The 16,054-nt window shown below is 25.2% G+C and overlaps 1 protein-coding gene across 2 annotated transcripts; it reads left to right on the top strand.

Moving 5' to 3' along the window:
* The first annotated feature begins 905 nt into the window (after nucleotides 1-905).
* On the top strand, nucleotides 906-12,165 carry LOC117167252 (threonylcarbamoyladenosine tRNA methylthiotransferase). 2 transcript variants are annotated; one of them, XM_033352054.1, is made up of 4 exons: nucleotides 906-1,108; nucleotides 1,186-1,362; nucleotides 4,904-5,129; nucleotides 10,927-12,165. In XM_033352054.1, exons 2-4 carry the CDS (start codon nucleotides 1,191-1,193, stop codon nucleotides 12,155-12,157), a joined length of 1,629 nt encoding a protein of 542 aa, XP_033207945.1. In that variant the 5' UTR covers nucleotides 906-1,108; nucleotides 1,186-1,190; the 3' UTR covers nucleotides 12,158-12,165. The 2 variants fall into 2 exon arrangements, with proteins under 2 accessions (XP_033207945.1, XP_033207944.1); XM_033352053.1 differs by having other exon boundaries at nucleotides 906-1,362.
* The last annotated feature ends 3,889 nt before the right edge of the window (nucleotides 12,166-16,054 follow it).

The raw sequence follows: 16,054 nt of genomic DNA, 5'->3' as shown, positions 1-16,054 counted from the left end.
GAAATCCAAGGAATTCAAGCAATTCTTAGAATTTATGGAATTCGCTAAGTTCAAAAAATTCGTGGAATTAGCGGAATTCACAGAATTTATGCAATTCTCAGAATTCTTTCGAATCGTATAATTCCATGAATTTGTTGAATTCCATGAATTTATTGAATTTCATGGAATCCGTGAATTCGTTATTACAAAACTAAATTCCACTTAAACATTCATATCAAGTTTCACTTCTGCCGTGCGTTCCGAAACACGCATTTTTTTAAATTTTTAAATCAAAAACATATTTCGAAATGATCTCTTTCATTAAAAATTGATATCATCGGGGTAAAAAAATCAACGATTTTGTAGAAAGTTCGCCTTTTTCCCTTAAAAATCACAAATTTTTGACGAAATTTTTTTTTTCTTTATCAACTGAAATATCGTTTTTAGTTGGAAATTCAACTTTATATAAAAATCTACTCTATTAACTCTAGTTGAAAATCTTTAAAATTTTTGTGGAAATTTTTGTCACTTTTTTTTAAATTTATCTCATTTATAGTTTATAAATTTATCTCATTTATAGTTTTGAAAATGCAAATATTTTTACTTGAAATCTTACGAATTTAAAGCATTATTCTTGGAAGAATTACTTTTTTATACTTGGGTGTTGTGCTAGTTGCAGTTATGCAGGGGCTCATTTATTAAACTCTAAATAAAGTAGTATAATATTCTTAAAATACATTTGTTAATTTTTAGATCCCATAAGAACATAAATAGCTTCAATAAAAACTAATAAAAACTGATATTCGAATAAAAAGTACAACTACATCAAAAATTCAAATTTTCCCACGGTTTTTATGAGCCCTAAGCTGCTGACATCTAGAACAGAATTGTTTGCCATCAGAGTCGCCAGCGTCGCCTGACCGCGTGTTCTGCGGTGACACATTGTGAATATAACCTATAAATTATTATAAATTTAGATTCGGTAAATAATTTATTAATTAATTTACATGAATTTCTAAACGGATAGTTTATTATAACTATTGTTATACATCTATCATTATTTAGTATACTTGTTCTACTAGTTTTGAGTTTCAAACTGGAGTGAACCAATGAACCTCATTATCAGTTTGTAAATATTATGATCAATGACTAATAATAATTTATTAAAGAGCTCGTTAAAGAAATTTACCTTTTTTAACTAACTAGTGAATATGACTGCTCCGTGTATCGATATCATTGATGATATTGAAGATTTAATATCTTCTCAAGATATCACTCCAAAGGAACGATACAGTAGCAAAAAAAAAGTTACGATACGAGCTAAACGAAAACTGGATCAAGAAATAGCACCAGAGCCTCAAATTTATTCGAGTATAATTCCAGGTGATTAAAATTATCTCTAATTATGTTGTTATTAACGTCCTGATTTTTTATCGCTCTTCTCAATTTTTGTCCTATGTCCCGATTTTTCATGCCCCGCAAAAACTAATGCTTAGAAAAAATGAAAAAAATCGAATTGCTGTAAAAATTGGAGTCGTGAAAAGTATTTAAAATAATTAACATTGTTCAGATTGTACTCAATCATTTAAATCAAAATGTTGACCTCGAAAAAGTATTTTGTATAATTTATAAAATAAGGGAATAAACATACAATTTTGTTATTTTGTTAAAAATTGAACAATTCTGTTAAAAACCGAAAATTATATGTTTTTGATTGAAAATTCAACTGTTTTGTTGAAAATTCGTCTTTTTTTATTTAAAAATTCAAATATTTGGTCAAATATTAACTTTTTCGTCGAAAATTAAATTCTTTTTTAGAAAATTCGTCTTCGGAATAAAAATTCCGCATTTTGGATAAATTTTTTTGCTTTATTGACTGAAAAATAATTCTTGATTCTAAATTTGTCTATTTGGTTTAAAAATTCTTCTGTTGTAGAAATTTCATCTTTTTTGACTAAAAAATGCAACTACTTGGTTAAAAAATAATGTTTTTTGATCAAGGACTTTAAATATTCTCTGAAAATTCGTTCTAAAAAAGTTCTAGAGTTCTACAACAAAATAATTTCAAACATCTTGAAAACTCGATACTTACAGAATTTTGAAAATCCCAAAATTGCAGAGAAATTTTTCGAAGAAGTTCCAGGAGTTATTATCAGAGTACTGGTAGCCTCCTAAATAGTTCTACAAAAAAGTCTGATACAATTTTTCGATAAACTTGACATTCAAAAACCTACAACACTTTGCAGATACCCAAAAAATTTGAAATTGAAAATTTTGAGAGTTCTAGGAGTTCTGATCAGAGTTCTGGTAGTTCCCGAAATAGTACTAAAAAAAAGTCTGATAACATTTTTCGATAAATTCAAAATCCAAAAACCTACTTTTACATACCCAACAATTTCGGAATTCCAAATTTTGAGAATTTTAAGAGTTCGTTACAAATTTCAACTTTTTGTACAACTATTCAGGGGCTACCAGAATTCTGATCCGAAATCCTGGAATTATCAAAATTTTGAATATAAAATTTTTTGGGTGTTTTTAAAGTGTGGTAGGCTTTTGGATTTTATGTTGATCGATAAATTTTAGAAGACTTTTTTGTAGAAATATTTAGGGGACTACCAGAACTCTGTTCAGAACTCATGGAATTCTGAACATTTTGAATTCCGACATTTTTGCGTATGTGTAGTGGTGTAGGTGTTTCGATTTTGAATTAATCGAAAAATATGATTAGACTTTTTTTTAGTACTATTCCGAGAGCTACCAGAACTGTGATCAGGATTCCTGGAACTCTCAATATTATTAATTTTAAAGTGCTTTGGTATGTTTTAAGTGTTGTAAGTTTTTCGATTTTGAATTTATCGAAAAATGTTATTAAACTTTTTTGTACAAATATTCAGGGGGCTACCAGAACTCTGATTAGAACTCCTGGAATTCCTAACATTTTGAATTTCGGCATTTTTGAGTATGTGTGAAGTGTTGTAGGCTTTTGGATTTTAAGTTTATCGAAAAATGTTATTAGATTTTTCTTGTAGAACTATTTAGGGGGCTATCAGAACTCCTGGAACTCTTTCGAAAAATGTATCTGAAATTTTAGGATTTTCAAAATATTAAAGAAAAAGTTGATTTTTTTAAAAGTGGGGGGCTAGCCCTATTTGTTGAAAAAAATTCGGGTCTAATTTTTTTCATTTATCTTCTATAAGTATCAGGAACTCTAGAACTATTGAAAAACTACCCAGAACTCTAAAAAAGAGTTCATTTGTCAAAAATTGTAGGGGAACGTGAACTTAGCCCACAATTTTGAAAAATCCATTTTTAGAGTATTTATACGCCGGAACAATTTCTAAAAGTTAACAAGAACTGTATAACTATTCAAAAGGATGTCAGAACTCTTTAAAAAAATTCGAAATTTTGAAAGTGAGGGGCCGAGTTCACGCGCATTGAATATTTATCATTTTAATTCGAAAATCTTTTTTTTTTCTTGAAAATTAAACTAATTTGTTGAAAAATCGTTTTTTATCTGTTGAAAATAAATTATTCAACTAAAAATTGAACTATTTCATTTTTTGTTGAATATATATATATATTTTTTTTTAATCCATGATTTTGATGCATTTTTTAAAATTAATTTTTTAACCGAAAATATAACCAGAGATAACTATTCCATGTTTGGTTCAAAAATGTTATTTTTCAGATGAATATTCATGTATTTTGTGGAAAATTCGTTATTTTTTTGTAGAAAATTAATCATTATAGTTGCAAATTCTTTTCTTAGGTTTAAATCTTAGATTTAAAAATACATCTGTTATCGGCATTTAATTTAATTTTTTTCTGAAAATGCAACTGCTTAGTTGAAAACTAATATTTTTAATCGAGGACTTTGAAGCATTGTGTTGAAAATTCTTCTTCTTTGATTGAATTCAACTGTTTTTGGTTTCAAATTACAATCTTTTTTTGTTCTGAAATATCAACTATTACATTTTTCGTTGCAAATTAACCTAATAACATAAAAGTGATACTACTTTGTGAAAAATTAATTTTTTTATTAATTGATCATTTTAATTCAAAAATATTTAGTTATTGAAAATTGAACTATTATGTCGAAAATTTGTTTTTAATTGGTTGAAAATTAATTTTTTAACTAAAACTTTAACTGAATATTTTTTTGTATGAGAGTAGGGTTCTGAATTTGTTTTAAAGACATTTAGTAACAACATTCAAAATTTTAGGATGGGAATTGGAAAAGACTACATAAGAAAACTATTTACTAAAAAACACATTTTGAATATGAAATTTAATCATTAAATTATTTATTGTTTAAAAAATATGTAAATTGAATATATAAAATTATAAATAAGTAAATATAATTTTTAAATATTTTGATAGTTATATAATCAAAATATTAAGTTGTAATTGTTGGTATTAATTTTATTATCGTTTTTAGTTAAAAATTAATGTCTTTCGTTAAAAATGTAACTTTCTTGTTAAAAATCATCTTCTTTTTCTCGAAATTTCCACTATTTGTTCAAAATTCATGTATTTTATTGAAGATTTATAATTATAGTTGAAAATTCATGTTTTTAATTACAATTTTTAATATTTTTTTTTTAATTTCGTCTTTTTCGAATAATATTAATCTTCTTGGTGAAAAATTCATGTTTCTCGTTGAGAATCCATTTCTTTAGTTGAAAATTTAACTATTTCGTTCAACATTTTTGGGTTGAAAATTGATCTTTTTTAATTGGAAATTTATGTATTTTGTTTCTAATTTATCTTTTTTGGTAGAAAAATAATTTTCTTTGTTGAAAATTCTTTTTTTTATTATTAAAGATTCCTCATTTGAGTTGTAAACTAATATATATATTTTATTTTTTTTATTTTTAAATGGTCATTTTTTGGTAGAAAATAAAAAACGGAATTATTATTTCAGGAACTCAAACTATTTTTGTAAAGACTTGGGGATGCACCCATAACAGCTCAGATAGTGAATACATGGCAGGTCAGCTTGCTGCCTATGGTTACAATTTAACAGAAGACAAAAATCGTGCAGATTTGTGGCTTCTAAATTCCTGCACTGTTAAAAATCCAGCCGAGGACCACTTCAAAAATGAAATAGAGGCTGGCAGAAAACTCGGAAAGCATGTTGTGGTTGCTGGGTAAGGTTAACTTAAATTACAATGATAATGAAGCTGAAGTAAAAAATTATAATTATAAGTCAAATTTAATTCAAAGATCATTTTAAATTACCTGAATTATTAAAGCAGAATTGCTATAGGTCAGGCTATTTAAAATTGGTCAGGGAAAACAAGAAATGTCAGAAAAATCCAAAAAGAGCAGGGAAATTTTTATTATTTTGTTAAAAATTCAAGGATTTTATTCAAAAGTCATTCTTTTTTGTTTTAAGTTCATCTTTTTGGCGTCAAAGTTTTTTTTGTGGTTAAAATAATTTTTTTTTAACTGAAAATTTACCTATGTCATATAGGCTTGAAAATGTATCTTCTTTAGTTGAAAATTGCTTTATTTGGTTAAAAATTTGTCCTTTGTGGTAGAATAATAATCTTCTTGGTGAAACATTCATCTTTTTGGTTGAAAATTCACTTCTGCGGTGAAAAATTTAACCATTTTGTTGAAAATTCGTCTTTTTGTGGTTTAAGGTTAATTTTTTTTTTAATTTTGTTGAAAACTTATGTATTTGGTTAAAAATGCATCTTTTTAGTAGAAAGTTCTTCGAGAAAAAATTGATCTTTTTGGTTCAAAATTAATTTCTTCGGTAAAAAAATTAACTATTTAAAAAAAAATGTTATAGAAAATTTCTTTTTCTAAATTACAAGCTTAACTATTCCATTTTCATTTGGAACTTCATCGTTTTTTGTCAAAATTTCAACTATTTGGTGGAAAATTGAACTATTTAAAAAAAAATTTTTTTTAATTGCCAATGATTATCTTAATTAAAAACGCTTTCCCAGTTTTATTTGAAAAACCATCTGTTTTGTTAAAATTTCAACTATTTGTTTGAAAATTCATGTATTTGGTTTAAAATGTATCTTCTTGGGTAGAAAAGTAATCTTCTTAATTGAAATTTTAGCATTTTGGTTGATAATTCATTCTTTCTGTTGAAAATGTTACTATCCGGTTGAAAATTGGTTGTTTTTGGTTTATTTAAAAGTTAATTTTTTCAATTAAAAATGCACTTGTTCCATTTCTTGTAGAAATTTGGTCTCTTTTACTTGAAAATTCATGTTGTTTGTTGACAATTTATCTGTTTTAATGAAAAATTAATCTTCTTGGTTGAAAATTAATGTTTTTGATTGAAAATTAATCTATTTGGTTAAAAGTGCATTTCTTTAGTTGACGATTCATCATTTTAATTAAAAGATAGTTTCTTTTGATCAAAAGTGAAATATTTTGTTGAAAATTGATGTGTTTTGTTCAAAATTCATCTTGTTATTAAAAAATTCTTAGAGAAAAATTGATTTTTTTTGTTCTAAATGAATTTCTTTGGTTGAAAATTTTACTTTCTTTCAATTTGTTTTTTGAAGATTGAAAATGCTTCGTTTAGAGTAAAGACTTAGCAATTTAATTTTTATTTAAAAATACATATTCTTGTTAAAATTTTAACTTTTTGTTTAAAAATTCATTTATTTGGTTAAAAATCTATCTTTTTGGGTAGAAAAGTAATCTTCGTAGTGAAAAATGTACAGTAATGGAAAATTAATCTTCTTGGTTGAAAATTCATCTTTTTAATCGAAAATTAAACCATTTGGTTAAAAATTCATTTTTTAAATTTTAAATGACTTTTTAAACTAAAAATCTAACCATTCAGTTTTCATGTGAAGATCAACCTTTTTTGTTAACATTTATTTATTCGTTTCTTAAGTTATTTATTTATCATTTATTTTATTTATTTGTTCGTTTAAAATCGATTTTTTTTGTTGAAAATTCATTTCTTTGGTTGACAAATTTTACAATTTTGTTGAAAATTCGCTGTTTTGTTTTGTTTTTGTTAAAAATGTATTTTTTTAACTGAAAATATAAGTGTTCCATTTTCGGTTGAAAGTTTATCTTCTTAGTTGACAAGCCATTTCTTTGGTTGGAAATTTAATTAGTTTGTTGAAAATTCATTTTATAAAATTAAAAATTACTTTTTCTTTGTTATTAAACCCTTAACTAGTCCATTTTTATTTGAAAGTCCATCTTTTTTTTTAATTTGAACTATTTTGTTTAAAATTCATGTATTTTGTTAAGAAATCATATTTTTGATAGAAAAGTAATCTTCTTATTTTAAAATGTATCTTTTTGTTTAAAAATTAAATTATTTTGTTGAAAATTCCTTTAATTTTTTTAGTTATCTCAAATATTTGGCTTAAAATTGATGATTTTGGTTGAAAAATTAATCATTTGATTAGAAATTCATATATTCTGTCGAAAACGCAATTAATCTTATTTATTCACTTTTTTAGTAAATAGATTTCTTGAGTAAGATTTTGCAATTTCCCTTATAAAACTGTGTATAATTGTAAAGCAACACATTTTTATTTTTTATCTTCTTTAAATAGTGGAATTGTATTAATTTTTAATATAATTGGGATCAATTTTGTAGAGCCCTAGCTAAAGTAGAATTAATAACATTTTATTATTTAAATAAAATAAAAACTTAAATCTGCTAAACAAGGGTGTCCTTAAATATTTTGAACAATTTTATAAAATTTCACCACAATATATTAAATTTTATCATTATAAATCCGACGAATATGAGAACATGTAATAATTGGTCACGTGATCAAAGCAACTTTACACTTGACTTTTGGTTATTGTTTATTATTGTGGGATCATTTAAATTATCATCAAACTAAAATAAAAATAAAATGTTTGGTTCAAAATTGATATTTTTTTGGTTAAAAATTGGTTTCTTGGGTTTAAAAATACATCTGTTGTCGAAATTTTTTTTTTTGCTAAAACTGCAACTGCTTAGCTGAAAACTAATATTTTTTCATCGATGACGTTAAATTATTTGTTGAAAATTTTTCTTCTTTGGTTGAATTCAACTTTTTTTGGTTTCAAATTAGTCTTTTTTTGGCTCAAATGTCACCTATAACATTTTTCGTTACAAATTCAACTACTTATTTAAAAGTGGTACTACTTTGTTGAAAGTTAATTTTTTTTATTAATTCATCAGTTCACTTCAAAAATATTTGTTGAAAACTGAAATATTATGTTGAAAATTCATTTTTAATTGGTTGAAAATTAATTTTTTAACTGAATATTTTTTTGTATGAGAGTAGGTTTCTGAATTTGTTTTAAAGACATTTAGTAACAACATTAAAACAAAATTTTAGGAAGAGAATTAGAAAAGACTACATAAGAAAACTATTTACTTAAACAAAAAACGATATCCACATATATTAAAACTAAGCTGCATTAAATTTTCAAAAAAATATATGAATTTTGAGACATACATTTGATTTTTCATTAAAAACTCATTTCTTTGATTAAAAATTCACCTGTTTTGTAAAATATTCGTCCTTTTAACATGAAATTTCCACGTTTTGGAGATGAGATTTAATCTTTACATTATTTATTGTCTTAAAAATATGTAAATTAAATATCTGAAATTATAAATAAGTCAATTTAATTGTCAAATGTATTAATAGTTATATAAATAAAATATTAAGTTGTAAATTAGTTTTTTTAACAAAGTTACAATGATTAAATTCCATTTTTTTTTTAAATTCATTTTTCAACTGAAAATATAGCTATTCCATGTTTGGTTTAAAATTCGTATTTTTTTGTAAAAAATTAATCATCACAGTTGAAAATTCCTTTCTTGGGTTTAAAAATACATCTATTGTCGAAACTTTATCTTTTTTTGCTAAAATTGCAACTGATTAGTTGAAAACTAATATTTTTTCATTGAGGATTGAATACTTTTATATAAGAGTAGGTGTCTGCATTTACTTTAAAGACATTTAGTGTCAACAGTCATACCAATTTTCAAGAAAATATATGAATTTTTAACCAAAAAGTTGATTTTTTATTGAAAACTCATTTCCCTGGTTAAAATTTTTTTTATGTATTATATTATAAATTTATTTATTGTCAAAAAAAAATAAAAATAAATTGAATATGTGAAATTATGATTAAGTAAATTTAATTTTCAAATATATTAATAGTTATATAATTAAAATATTGAGTTATAAATCTGTTTTTTTTTAACAAGATTAAATTAGTTAAAATTTTAAAAATATTTAATTTGAACTGCACGTAAAGCCGGGCATAAATCATCAGAAGTATACCTTCTCTATAAAGAAAAATTGAATTCAACAACTTCGAGTTCAAGGCCCTTGGGCTGGAAATTAAATAAATATCTATCATTTCTAATTATTAAATTCCAGTTTGTTCGTTTCATTTAAGTATTTTGTTGAAAATTCTTCTTCTTTGGTTAAATTCAACTTTTTTTGGTTTCACATTAAAATCTTTTTTTGTCTGAAATATCAACTATTACATTTTTCGTTGGAAATTCAACGAATTACTTAGAAGTGATACTACGTTGTGAAAAATTCATTTGTTTTATTAATTGATCATTTTAATTCAAAAATATTTTGTTGGAAATTGAACTATTATGTTGAAAATTTGTTTTTAATTGGTTGAAAATTAATAATTTAACTAAAACTTTAACTGAATATTTTTTCGTATGAGAGTAGGTTTCTGAATTTGTTTTTAAGACATTTAGTAACAACAGTCATACGCAATTTTAGGAGGAGAATTAAAAAAGACTACGTAAGAAAACTATTTACTAAAACAAAAAACAGTATCCACATATATTAAAACGAAGATGCATTAAATTTTCATCAAAATATATGAATTCTTAGGCAAAAAGTTGATTTTTCATTAAAAACTTATTGCTTTGGTTAAAAATTCGAATGTTTTGTAGAAAATTCGTCTTTTAACGTGAAAATTCCACATTTTGAATATGAAATTTAATCATTAAATTATTTATTGTTTATAAATACGTAAATAGAATATATGAAATTATAAATAAGTAAATTTAATTTTCAAATATGTTGATAGTTATATAATTAAAATATTAAGTTCAAATTGTTTGGTATTAATTTTATTATAGTTTTTAGTTGATAATTAATGTATTTCGTTAAAAATTTAACTTTCTTGTTGAAAATTGATCTTTTTCGTCGAAATTTACATTTCTTTAGATGAAAATTTAACTATTTCGTTCAACATTTTTGGGTTGAAAATTGATCTTTTTTAGTTGGAAATTCATGTATTTTGTTTTTAATTTATCTTTTTGGTTGAAAAATATTTTTTCATCGATGATTGTGAAGTATTTTGTTGAAATTTTTTCTTCTTTGGTTGAATTCAACTGTTTTTGGTTTGAAACTAAAATCTTTTTTTGCCTGAAATATCAACTATTAAATTTTTTGTTGCAAATTCAACTACTTACGTGAAAGTGGTACTACTTTGTTGAAACTTCATTTTTAAAAATTAATTTATCATTTTAATTTTTAAAAATTTTTTCTTGTATTGATAATTAAATTAATATGTTAAAAATTCGTTTTTAATTGGTTGAAAATTAATTTTATCCAAACAGTTGATTTATCATTAAAAACTCATTTCTGTGGTTAAAAATGTATTTATATATTATATTATAAATTTATTTATTGTTAAAAAGATATGTAAATTGAATATATGAAATTATAATTAAGTAAATTTAATTGTCAAATATATTAATAGTTATATAATTGAAATATCAAGTTATAAATTAAATTTTTTTAACATAATTAAGTTAGATATAAATTTTTTAAATATTTAATTTGAACTGCATGTAAATCCGGGAATAAATCCTCAGAAGTATACCTTCTCTATAAAGAAACATTGAGTTCAAGGCCCTTGGGCTGAAAAATAAATAAATACCTATAATTTCTAATTATTAAATTCCAGTTGTGTGCCGCAAGGTGCACCAAAATCTGGATTCATCCAAGGCCTAAGCATGATCGGAGTCCAACAAATCGACCGAGTCGTTGAAGTTGTCGAAGAAACCCTGAAAGGAAACACAGTTCGCTTTTTGGGTCAAAAGAAAGAATCTGGCAAAAAAATAGGCGGAGCCTCTCTCGATCTTCCCAAGGTCCGACGGAATCCTCTGATTGAAATAATAGCAATCAATACCGGCTGTTTGAATCAGTGCACTTATTGTAAAACGAAACACGCGAGAGGTGAATTAGGAAGTTATCCTCCCGAACAAATTGTCGAGCGAGCAAAGCAAGCTTTCGAGGAAGGTGTATGCGAATTATGGTTGACTTCCGAAGACACCGGAGCCTACGGAAAGGACATTGGCACCAGCCTCCCAGAATTACTTTGGAAATTGGTTGAGGTGATTCCAGACGGTTGCATGATGCGAATCGGCATGACGAATCCACCCTACATCCTCGAACATTTGGAAGAGATAAGCAAAATTCTAAAACATCCGAGAGTCTACAGCTTTCTTCATGTGCCGGTCCAATCTGGCAGCGATCAGGTTCTTTTAGACATGAAAAGAGAGTACACGCGAGCTAATTTTGAACATGTGGTCGAATTTTTACAATCAAAAGTGCCAGGAGTTACAATCGCGACTGATATTATTTGTGGATTTCCGACGGAAACGGATCTCGATTTTTCGTACACGATGACGCTCTGTGAGAAGTACAAGTTCCCAAGTTTATTCATCAATCAGTTTTTCCCGAGACCGGGAACACCGGCAGCCAGGATGACGAGAATCCCGACGCAGGACGTGAAGAAGAGGACGAAAAAGCTGTCGGACTTTTTCCAGTCTTATGAACCCTATGGGCACAAAGTCGGATCCGTGCAGAAGGTTCTTGTGACTGAAACTTCCCATGACAAATTGCACTACGTGGGTCATAATAAGTTCTATGAACAAGTTTTGGTACCTATGAAGGAGGAATTCATGGGGAAAATGGTGACTGTTGAGATTGTTTCGGCCACGAAGCATTCGATGAAGGGGGAGCCACTTGATGAGGGAGTTTCGCCTGCCTTGAAACCCAGCTTGGGGAAAGGAATTGTTTCTGGAGTTCCGGTAGAAATGCGACCCTCGATTTTCAGAATGGTGGCTGTCGTCGGAATATTTTTCGCGGTTTTTGCAAGAATTTTATGGAAGTTTTTGGCAATAAATTTGTAAGTTTCAAATGTGTTTTTATTTCTTTCAAATTGACTTCTTCATTTGCAGGTGATCATAGACAATTTAGAGATTTAGTAACAGTTTGGGATAGAAAACTAGAGGTTTTTATGAAAAATCAAGATTTCGCATTAAGAATTATGAACGGGAAATGAGAGTGAATATATTTTTTGATCGGGAATGTTATAAATGTTTAGAAGACAAATCTGTCCATGTTCGACTTTAAAAGTGTTTGAAATAATTCGTTGAAGTGTTATCTTTTTCAAATGTGACATTATTCAGTTTACAATACGTGATACGAAAATTACTAGTTTACAAATTTTCCATTTTAGATTTTTATTTTTAATTTATAGAATTTTAAAAATCAGGCTTCAAGACTCAAACAATTGCAACTTAAAAAAACGGTAAATTCGACAAAACGATTCGAAATCCGTTCAAAATTGAGAATTTCCAGATTTTAACATTAAAAAATGAACTTTTGCAATTCGAAAGTCTTAGTGATTGAAAAAATGCAATCCGATTGAAACTTTATGAACTATATATAAGTTAAAGTAACTCCATGATAATGAATTTGTAATTAAAGGCTTTCATTAAATTAAAAATATTGTTTTAATCTAAAATATTCCATTTTTAATCGATTCAATTTGAAATTTTTTAATTTAGAAAAAGAATAATTAATTATTATTTGGCAATATTTAATATTTCATTTAAGACAAAGGAATTGAAACCAAATATTTAAAAGTAAACAATTTGAAATTGAATTGTTTGATATAGAAAGCATTAAATCGTTAAAATTTCGAAGAACTTTTAAACTTCGAAAGTTACAATTGTGATAGTTCTTTAAAAAAAAAAGTTTAATTTTTAAGTGAAATTGTTGAATTTTGGTGTTTCAATAACAATTAACACTTATTATTGGTGAAAAAATTGGAATAACTTGAAGAGCCATTTAGAAGTATCGAAAATATTTTAAATTAATTAAAAACTTAAAATGATTGCGCAAATCGGTGCAAATAGTCACAGCTTATTTTAAAACAAAATGTAGATTTTTGCAGATTGTAAAAAGAAAATTTAGAAACTTTTTATGAATTGTAAACGTTTTAAAAGAATAAAATTATTTTCTTAAGATTCCTAAGAAAATGGAAAATAATTTTTCACTTTGGAAAATCATTTTAAGAGAAATAAAAACTTGTTAGAAAAGAATCTGTAAGATTTTTAGAAATTTTGTTAATGTTTTCTTGATTTGTCAAGATTTTGAAATAAAACTTTGAAACTTTTCAAGGATGTTTAAACTATTTAAAATTAAATTAACTTCTAATTTAAGAAGGTTTTATTAACAAACTTAATTTTTTAAGTATTAACGTTTCTAGCTTAACATTTTTTTAAATAATTTCAATTTTGAAAGTGCATATTTAATTTTAGAGTATTGAAAATGATAACGTTAATTTATATTTTTAGAATTGAATCTGAATCTTTGAACTCAAAAATGCATAAAATATCAAAATTCAAAATTTTGCAGTTTATCTGCATTTAATTTAAAATTACTCAATTGAAAATCGTTAGTACCTTCCATTTTTACATGTAAAGTATTGAGCATTTGAATACAAAAATTTTGAATTGAATCATTCTTAAACTTTAATTTCAAAAGTTTAAAATTCAGGAATTCCAATTTATTTGAGTGCTTTAATTTGTAGTTTATTTCTTATTAACTTAAAAATTGGTATTTTAAAACAATCACAATTTAAACAAGATTTAGGATCGTTTAAAAATTTTGATTAGTTTAGTGTTTTTTCATCGAAAGTTTGTATTTTTAATGAAAAAATTATATTTCAGAAAAGGTCTACAACTTTTAATCATTTTAGGTTATTTTAGCATTTTACACTAAAAATTCGTATTTAAAAAAAAATATCGCTGTAGTTAGAACAAGATTAAAATTTTTTAAAACAGTTTAAGGTTATAATTATGTTTTCACCAGGAAAATAGTTAATTAAACAAAAATCATTATACTTTAAGAGTTCATATTTTCATTATTTTTTAACAAGATTTAGAATCTTCTAACAATTTTGGATTATAGTAGTCTTTTGTATCGAAGATCGATATTTTCTTATACAAAAATTAGATTTGAACAATTTTAGGTTATGTTACATTTTTTTTACTAAAAGTTCGTATTTAAAAAACGAATCATAACTTGAACAAGTTAATCTTTTAAAAATCTTGGATTATGTTAGTGTTTTTAATCGAAAATTGTCATTTTTAATGAAAAAATTAGATTTCGAAAAAGGTCTGCAACTTGTAATCATTTTAGGTTATGTTAGCGTCTTACACTAAAAATTCGTTCTATGAAACAATATCATTATAGTTAGAAGAAGATTTGCAATGTCTAAACAGTTTTAGGTTATATTACTTTTTTAACCAGGAAAACCGTTGTTTTAAATAAAAATCATGTTTAAAAAGTTCATATTTTAAAATAATTTTAGTGAACGGTTTTCAGAAAAAATTGGCAGTTAAAAAAATAATTAGAATTTTAAAAAGATTTGGAATCTTTTAACAATTTTGGATTATGTTAGTGTTTTTTGTCGGAAATCGCTAATTTTTATTTAAAAATTAGATTTCAAAGAAGATTCACATATTTGTACAATTTTAGGTTATGTTAGATTTTTATACCAAAAATTTGTATTTTAAAACAAAAATTATTTTAACTTGAACAAGTTAATCTTTTAAAAATCTTAGCTTATGGTAGGGGTTATCATAGAAAATAAATATTTTTAATGAAAAAATGAGACTTTAAAAAATTACACTAAAAATTCGAATTTTAAAACAAGATCATTATAGTTAGAGAACAAAAGTTGAAATTTGTAACAGTTCCAGGCTATATTAATGTTTGAACCAAGAAAACAATTGAATAAACAAAAATTAGTATACTTTAAAACTTCATATTTTTTAATAATATTATTTTGCGTTCGCGTTTTACATAAATGTTAGTATTAAAAAATAATCTTATTTTGTACAAGATTTGAAATCTTTTAACAATTTTGGGTTATCTTAGTGTTTTTGATCGGAAATTGGTATTTTTTATTAAAAAATGAGATTTTAAAGATGATTTATATATTCTAACAATTTTAGGATTAGCGTTGTACGCCAAATTGGCCAAGTTTGATATTTTAAAACAAAAATCCTTATATTTTGAAGAATATTAAAAAATTTTCACATTAAATTGGTTATTTTTAGCAAAAATCGTTAGATTTCGAAAAAAAATTTAATTCTGAACAATTTTTTGTTATATTATTTTAATGTTTTTACACGGAAATTGTTGGTATTTTTAATACATAATTAATCGATTTCAAAGAATAATTACAATTGTCAACAACTTTAGGTTATGTTGGTCATCTGAAATTTATAGTAAAAAAAAACTCAATAGAGTCAAATTCAATGAAGAAATATATATACAACTTAGCAACAATTTTAGGTTATGCTAGCGTTTTAAACGAAGAATCTACGTTTGGGAAAAAAATCATGAGATTTCAAAGAAGATTAAAAAAGTATGTGTGTGTTTCAGAAGAGGATTTACCATTTTTAAACAATTTAAGGTTATATTAACATTTTTCTTCGGAAATTGCTTAGCTCGAACCAAAAATCATTCAATTTTTTTCATATAAAATTGCTATTTTTTAACCGAGATTATATTGTTCTTTAGATTATCATTAACCCTAGACTGGTAAACCGGGGTTCCACGATACCCTAGTCAAAGTTTAAAGTGCGCTCCTGAATAAGGACAGGTGCAGGTTGGTCTAGGATCCTAACCATAAGGGACCGTCCATAAAGGACGTCCGCTAATTTTTTATAAAACTAGAGTGACCCCTCCCTTATGTCACACATGGTCACATTTTTACTAACCACCCCCTT

Source organism: Belonocnema kinseyi, chromosome 2 (assembly GCF_010883055.1).
Source record: "Belonocnema kinseyi isolate 2016_QV_RU_SX_M_011 chromosome 2, B_treatae_v1, whole genome shotgun sequence".
NCBI lineage: Eukaryota > Metazoa > Arthropoda > Insecta > Hymenoptera > Cynipidae > Belonocnema > Belonocnema kinseyi.
This window is presented reverse-complemented; position numbering and strand designations above follow the sequence as displayed.

Bases quoted from the DNA above. Each gene is read 5' to 3' on its own strand.
- LOC117167252 (XM_033352054.1), top strand. From the start codon at position 1,191: ATGACTGCTCCGTGTATCGATATCATTGATGATATTGAAGATTTAATA. The intron at 1,363-4,903 runs GTGATTAAAATT...TTATTATTTCAG, and splicing joins TTATTCGAGTATAATTCCAG to GAACTCAAACTATTTTTGTA. The intron at 5,130-10,926 runs GTAAGGTTAACT...ATTAAATTCCAG, and splicing joins AAGCATGTTGTGGTTGCTGG to TTGTGTGCCGCAAGGTGCAC.